We start from the raw sequence: 7,179 nt of genomic DNA, 5'->3' as shown, positions 1-7,179 counted from the left end.
AAAAGTCAGTGCAAAATTGCTCGGAATGGGAAGGAAAGCAGAACACGAATCACCACTTACTTTTTCGCCCCCCATAGACTCAAAAAGCTTTTCTAGTTGTACCCTTAGTTGCTGAATGTTGTTCATTAAAATGCATGCCTGAAAAAAAGTAGTACAAGTTATGAAACATGAAGCACACTGTGCGAAAATGATCCGCACACAACTTGTAAGATAATATGCACCAAGTCTTATAACAGGCAGGAGCGAGTGTGTATAACATTGTCCATAAGAAACCACGCTCATCTCAAGAGGACATTCCCCTCGAACACGCAGACTAAAGTGCAAAAATTTCTTCTCTCGGAGTAAAAGGCGCTGTTACCTTGATACCAACACAGAAGGAACAGGATTCATCACAGATACCCAACAAAGTGCCTCTCCCCTCATTCTGTTCAAACACCCATCAAGAATTAAGATGACATCCTGCTAGTTGTTTATTAAAGTGATAGCTTGGCGGATCAGATCGTACGATTTTGTTGGAAAGGGTAGTGCATTTTATGCTTTTCAATGGTTCTACATTACTCTGCATAATATTGCATGGTATAATTGAGTATCTGCACTGCATAGCACTGGGGGTCCAGGTAATTTGAAATTTCCGCGCGGAGAGATGTATGTGCGATATCATGAGACAACACCGTGACGTTACGAGGGCTTTGCCACCCTTCGCCTGGCCAGGTTGCAGGACCAGGCTTTGCAGCCTCTTGTTGACTGCCATCTTCACTCCAACATGACCACTCCACAGTGAAAGTGAACGTCATGCAACATCATGCGAGTGGATGAGAGTATCTCTAGTTTTCTCCTCCCAGTGGATATATGCCCGAGCTATGAGCTCTGACCGCGAAATACAGATATAACATTGGAAATATATGACAATTTCGAGCAAGACATCTTGCAGGAGATCTGTTTAAAGTGAAATGGTGCTGCCACATACATTTCTTTCAATTAGCTTAGGGAGCGCAAAATATCCCTTCAACATCTCTGTAGTCTTTCATGTAGGGCTTCAATGAAACCAAACTTTTTTATCAGCATGCAAATAGAGAGAAAAAAAAACTGAGTGAGACAACAAAACTCACAGTCTTTTCTTGTATCACATAGTTTGGAAATTCCTTCTTGACAATGTTGGCATATGCAGTTAATACCTTCTTAATAGTCTAGAGGATAAAAAGGTAAAGATATTGCTCACTAAAAACATTCACTTCTACAAAACGGAATCCTCTGACCCCGAAAGAAAAGCAACTCCCAAAAAAGTGGCACTAGTTTGTTGGTCCTCTACTAGAAGGTACAGATATTATAGGACAAGGAAGCTCACCTTGGCAAACCTTTTCATATATCGCTTAACTATTTCAGGGTCAGGGCATTCTAACTTGCTAATGACGTCAAAGCACTGGGTGAGTTGCGTAAAAACATCCACCACTGAGTTTGAAAACAGTGCATGCTCTGAACTCTGCAGGAACTGCAAGGAAAAACGTGAGATATTAGTCACCCTTTGACCTCTTTTGTTTGCCCTTAGAAGACCAAGAGAGCTAGAAATGATATTTTTTCTGTGGCATAGTAAATATTATGGAATTTTTATTGTAGTGACATGGTTTCAGTTTTGTTTTACCGTGATGTCCCTACTAGCTTTACAATGGGGTTCACTTCAGTTTTATTGTCATTGTAAAATACAATGTATAATGACAATAAAGCTGAACTGAACTAAGGTACGTGGGTATGCAAATACATTCGGAAGTGGGGGGTACTTTCATGTCTGCTTTATCAACTTTGCTCACCGCCAGTAATGTTCTGTCAAAGTTGCAAAGAAAATCTGTTACTTTGTATCAGAACAGCCACTACCCCTCAGACACATGAAACATTCCAAACCTACTTGTCTGTTTCTGTTATTCACATAGGGACTACCCTGGTGAAAAATATCTGCTATTCAAAGTGGTTTATGAAAGGATTTGAAACCACTTGAAACCACTTTGAACCACTTTGTATGTTTCAAGTGAAAATCCTTTCATAAACCACTTTGAATAGCAGACATTTTTCACCAGGGTAGCCATTGCCTCATTAACGAAGTTACATAAGTAGAAGCCGCATAACATACTAGGTGTCATTCTGTGTTTGGTGTAGCATGCTTCATTTTCTTTCACCTTTTTTTCCCTCTATACAGACCATTTTTAATGCACTTCAACTAGCAATGCAATTGTTACTTCTTCCGTTACTCCTGCTACTTCAGGTTATTACTCCCTGATTCTTCCGGGAGCAAAAACAGCAAGATGTACGTGATGATACTGCACGAGATGCAATGCCAGCAATTACGCTTTGTTACGAATAACCTTTGGGGAGTTTTCTTGACACCACTCAATGCAGAAAACTCAACAGGAAACTTACGCCATCTTTTTTGTCACGAAGAAAGGCACTGTGGAGGTATTCCAAAGAAACATCGTCGTTCTCATTGAGCCATTGCATCACAAAGGGTTCAAACCAGCTGAAAAAGCAGCAGTGTGTATACATGGTTCATTCGCCACACACGAGCAGGGTGCTTGTGCAGGGTAACTTACGCAGGGTATTCAGGCACAGAGTCTTTGTAGGGAGCTATATCTTTGACATAGTTATTGTAAAACCACTTGACTTTGAAGTGGAGGTTCATATAAGCTGAACTCTTGCAGAGCCTGTGTTGCTCGTGTTCTGAAATATAATAAAATGTTGAAAATCTAATTTTCTATGTGCAATGCTCACTGTAGTGCGAATGCCATAGCTGTGTTTGCTGTACCTGCTGACATCTCATTATTTGCACAAAGTTACTTTTTATCTTGTTTTTATACCGTTCAGTTGGTTGGTTGGTTGGTTGATAGCATTTTATTGCCTGGTCTGCCAGCTGATATGGGGGAAGGATGGATTGCGTGTCATAGGCGAACTTCATAGTGAAATGTGCTAATATGTGCAGTATCTGTAGAAAACGCAGTGGAATTATACAGACAGCACAGCCAGTCGTGGCATTTGAACCTGGGTCAACTCCCAGTTTTGGCTTGGAATGCTACCATTTTAGCTCAGGTCTCCTTTATATATATATATATAGTATACCAGATCCCCAACCAGCTTCATTCTTTCCAATATACAGGGTGTCCACGCTAAATGTGAACAGATTTTTTAAAAATATATTAATCACTTTTTCCGAGATGAAATCAATTGCAATATAGCATATGCTGAAGGGCACTCCCTAGGGGGGCATTAACAGACTCCTAAGGCAATGACTTAATTATTGCAATTGATTTCATCTCGGAAAAAGTGATTGATATATTTTTAAAAAATCTGTTCACACTTAGCGTGGACACCCTGTATATGTATATATTATTATTATTACTATTATTATTATATACTGTAGAAGTGGTTTTTTCCGCGTGGAAAATATTTTCGCGTTTTCGAGCAGAGCTGCTTTGAGGATTGATTCGCGAGAACTTAAATTCGCGACACAGGTTTCCGGGAGTGCTTTGCTCTTGCATATCGTGCCGCCGTCAATACTCTGGCTTATTTCAGCACGTATTAAGACATCCGTTGTTCACGTGGATTGCGGCATTCTAGATCTATTCCTTTCTTCTCCTCACAGAGATAGGAGGAAAGGTCCTTTCAAATGACCTCGTAGGAGGCCGTAGTACTGGCCGTGTGCAAGTTACCAGTTTATTTTAGCAGTTCTTATTAATTATCACTCGGCGCACTGACCAGTTCGGTTGAGATGTGGTCCTATCATTCAAGCTGGTTTTGAGAATGCGGGGAAAGGCATGTTCTGGCTTCACGGTATATTGCATGTATAGTGCAAAGTGTTTATAGGAGTAACAAAAGCATGATGAATTTTAATTTCTTTTCATCTTGCCTGATGGGATAAAACAATCTTCTGCGCTTGCTTAAACTGCCTATGCTACATCGAGTAGAAAGGGTCAGGTAGTCGCGGTATAGCGTCGAACGCTGAACGATTTTCGCCCTCATATGGCCAGTGTTATTCGCGGGAACTTAAATTCGCGATTTTGGAGGTGTGCGCGAAAAACGCGAAAAATAATTCCGCGCGAAAAAAAACACTTCTACAGTATGTTATATATATATATATACCAGGTCCCTAATACGTATAGTGCAATTCGTTAATTTAAACTCAAGGTGAGGTGAACATCTGTTCGAATAAAACCGTAGATCGAGAAGTTACCCGTCAAAAAGAACTCATTACGTGTTAAGTTACCATGTGAAAAATGTAACTAACTTAATAACGAAGTTCTTTGGCCTGAAATGAAACTCGCAGTAACGAAGTTACTTGAAAAAAAGAACGAGTTACTTCCAAGTTACTTCGCACACAAAATAGCACTACACAGGTGCAGCACGCATGAGCGGTTGAGTTAGACCTTGAGTTGCCTGCGGAGAAGTGCAACACATTTAGACCGTTTTCGTTTATGTCCACCAATTCGAATGTTACTCACTGTGGGCGCACAATGGTTCAGCTTCATTTCAATGGCAGCGGTTCTTACTTCCTGAATGGAATACTGTCACTGATTGAATATAATGTTTTATTTAATAGTATGGAGTAACACTGGCTTGCATAACAAGTTGTAAAAAGAAGAAAAGCGTGAACGTTTCGACACCTATTCGGGCGTCATCATCAGCACAGGAAAATGAAACGGGGGCTTAAAACGGGAATCCTTTTAAACCCTTGTAACAGACTGGTAAGGGCCCCTTGTGACTGTTACAGGCATTTATCTCGCTATGAATGTGCCAAGATTCAAGGAATTTTCTCACCCCCCATCTGTGTTCAAAGGTCAATGTTGTCGCGTTGTCAAAATTGAAAGTATGTCCTGTTCTTAACACGTGATCGACAAGTTCGGTGCGTTGATTCTTTGCTGGTGGTTTTGTCAATTGTGCCTTGTGCTCCTTCATTCTGGTGACCTTCTTCCTCGCAGTTTCCCCTACATAGCACGTGTCGCATTGTTGACATTCCAGTTTGTATACAACCCCTGCTTTGTACATGTGGGGCACAGAGTCCTGACAAAACAAACAACGTGACATCAGGACCTGCCGGGACCAGCTGCAGACCTGCGAGCGAACCACAACCCGTGTCATACCGTCGGACGTAATGCACCAAGTCTACGCTACAAGGCAGAAAGTAGAAGAACAAGAACGAGTCAAGTACGGCACCAGACATCAACGTAAGTTGAACGCTCTGCTACCTGACGTACCTCCACGTGCAAGAAACACCGAAGTCGTAAACCTCTCTTCCAAAACCTTATCAAAGGATCAAGAAGCTGTTCTCGGTAGAGGTTTGAATTTTGCCCCTACTAACAGTAAGATACCACACAGAGACATCGTAGCAGAAGTCGAGGAGAAGTTCCGTTTCATAAAGGACACTGGTGCTGTAAACCTAGCTAGAAACCGCCTCATGGGAGTCATCTCGAAGAAATGGGAGCTACCACAGAACAACTTGACAAGAAACGAAAGGCAAGCCCTACAAGAACTGAGAACGGATAGCACCATCATGATACTTCCATCGGACAAAGGGAAAAGTACCGTAGTCATGGATAAGGAAGCATACATCAGTAAAACGAAGGAACTGTTCCAGGACAAATCTCGCTTTGTCGAACTACCCACTGATCCTACGCAGAAATCGGAACGAGCATTAGTCCAGCGCCTTCGACAATTAAGAGAGTGCGGAAGCATTTCTGATACGGTCTACAAACGGCTGTTTTCGTCCGATGGAGCAACCCCCAGAGCGTACGGCTTACCTAGGTTACATAAGCCCGACGTACCACTCCGACCGATAGTGTCCTTCACGGGTGCACCAACGTATCAGCTTTCAAGGTTCCTCGTTGAACTGTTGAGTCCCATCATGTACAAGAATGGACACTCTACAAAGAACTCACGTGAATTTTGCTCCAGTGTTCGTGATGTAGTGATCAACAGTGATGAAACCATGGTGTCGTTTGACGTTGTATCACTCTTCACGAATGTCCCCATTGCTCTTGTTATCGACGTGGCCAAAGATCGCCTGAACAGTGACGACACCCTTTCTGAACGCACTACACTTTCCGTGACCGAAGTTATATCCTTGTTAACATTTTGTCTCCACGAAACATATTTTAAATTCGACAACGTGATATATAAGCAGATTGAAGGTTGCCCTATGGGAAGTCCTGTCTCGGTCTCTGCCGCGAACCTTGTCATGGAATACATTGAAGAACAGGTTCTCAGCTCCCATATCATTGATGTTAAATTCTACAAACGCTATGTGGATGACACTTTTGTAGTTCTGAAACGCAATGACGTCATCCCATTTCATGCATTACTCAACAGTGTTCACCCCAACATCCAGTTTACCCTAGAGGAGGAGGAGAATTCACAGCTTCCTTTTCTTGATGTTTTAGTATCACGTAGTGACTCAGGTGCAATTAACACCAGTGTCTATCATAAACCCTGTGATAATGGATCGGTTTTAGATTTTTACTCTGACCATGCGCCCGAACACAAGCGTGCTGCCATCAGGTTCCTTTTTAATCGTTCTGACGAGATACCTAGCACGTATCAAGCTAAGAAATCTGAGCAGTTTTTAGCCACTAACATTCTATCCAAGTGTCATTACCCCGAGCGTTTCATCAAAGATACGGTCTCCAAAATGTGTTCCGTCTCAGATAACCGACCTGCCCCCGACAATATTGTATGCATTCCTTATGTACGTGGCCTATCAGAGTCAGTACGAAGGCTGTTAAAGCCATTTGGTATTGTAACCACTTTCAAGCCCCGTCAAACATTACGCAACATTCTGTGCCATCCCAAGGACTCTGTGCCCCACATGTACAAAGCAGGGGTTGTATACAAACTGGAATGTCAACAATGCGACACGTGCTATGTAGGCGAAACTGCGAGGAAGAAGGTCACCAGAATGAAGGAGCACAAGGCACAATTGACAAAACCACCAGCAAAGAATCAACGCACCGAACTTGTCGATCACGTGTTAAGAACAGGACATACTTTCAATTTTGACAACGCGACAACATTGACCTTTGAACACAGATGGGGGGTGAGAAAATTCCTTGAATCTTGGCACATTCATAGCGAGATAAATGCCTGTAACAGTCACAAGGGGCCCTTACCAGTCTGTTACAAGGGTTTAAAAGGATTCCCGTTTTA

At 42.2% G+C, this 7,179-nt stretch overlaps 1 protein-coding gene across 4 annotated transcripts in view; it reads right to left on the bottom strand.

Moving 5' to 3' along the window:
• Positions 1–7,179, bottom strand: part of LOC135388768 (protein unc-13 homolog B-like) — a 291,747-nt gene that overhangs the window by 14,832 nt on the left and 269,736 nt on the right. For all 4 annotated transcript variants that reach the window (XM_064618549.1, XM_064618547.1, XM_064618546.1 and 1 more), the window contains 5 exons: positions 2,580–2,706; positions 2,410–2,506; positions 1,346–1,489; positions 1,110–1,187; positions 61–138 (listed from right to left, as the gene is read on the bottom strand). In XM_064618549.1, coding sequence (XP_064474619.1) covers positions 61–138; positions 1,110–1,187; positions 1,346–1,489; positions 2,410–2,506; positions 2,580–2,706 — 524 coding nt within the window. The remainder of the gene's footprint in view (positions 1–60; positions 139–1,109; positions 1,188–1,345; positions 1,490–2,409; positions 2,507–2,579; positions 2,707–7,179) is intronic.

The sequence above is a fragment of the Ornithodoros turicata genome, chromosome 3 (assembly GCF_037126465.1).
Source record: "Ornithodoros turicata isolate Travis chromosome 3, ASM3712646v1, whole genome shotgun sequence".
Classification (NCBI taxonomy): Eukaryota; Metazoa; Arthropoda; class Arachnida; order Ixodida; family Argasidae; genus Ornithodoros; species Ornithodoros turicata.
Note: the sequence above shows the minus strand (reverse complement) of the source record. Positions and strands in the feature narration are given on the sequence as shown.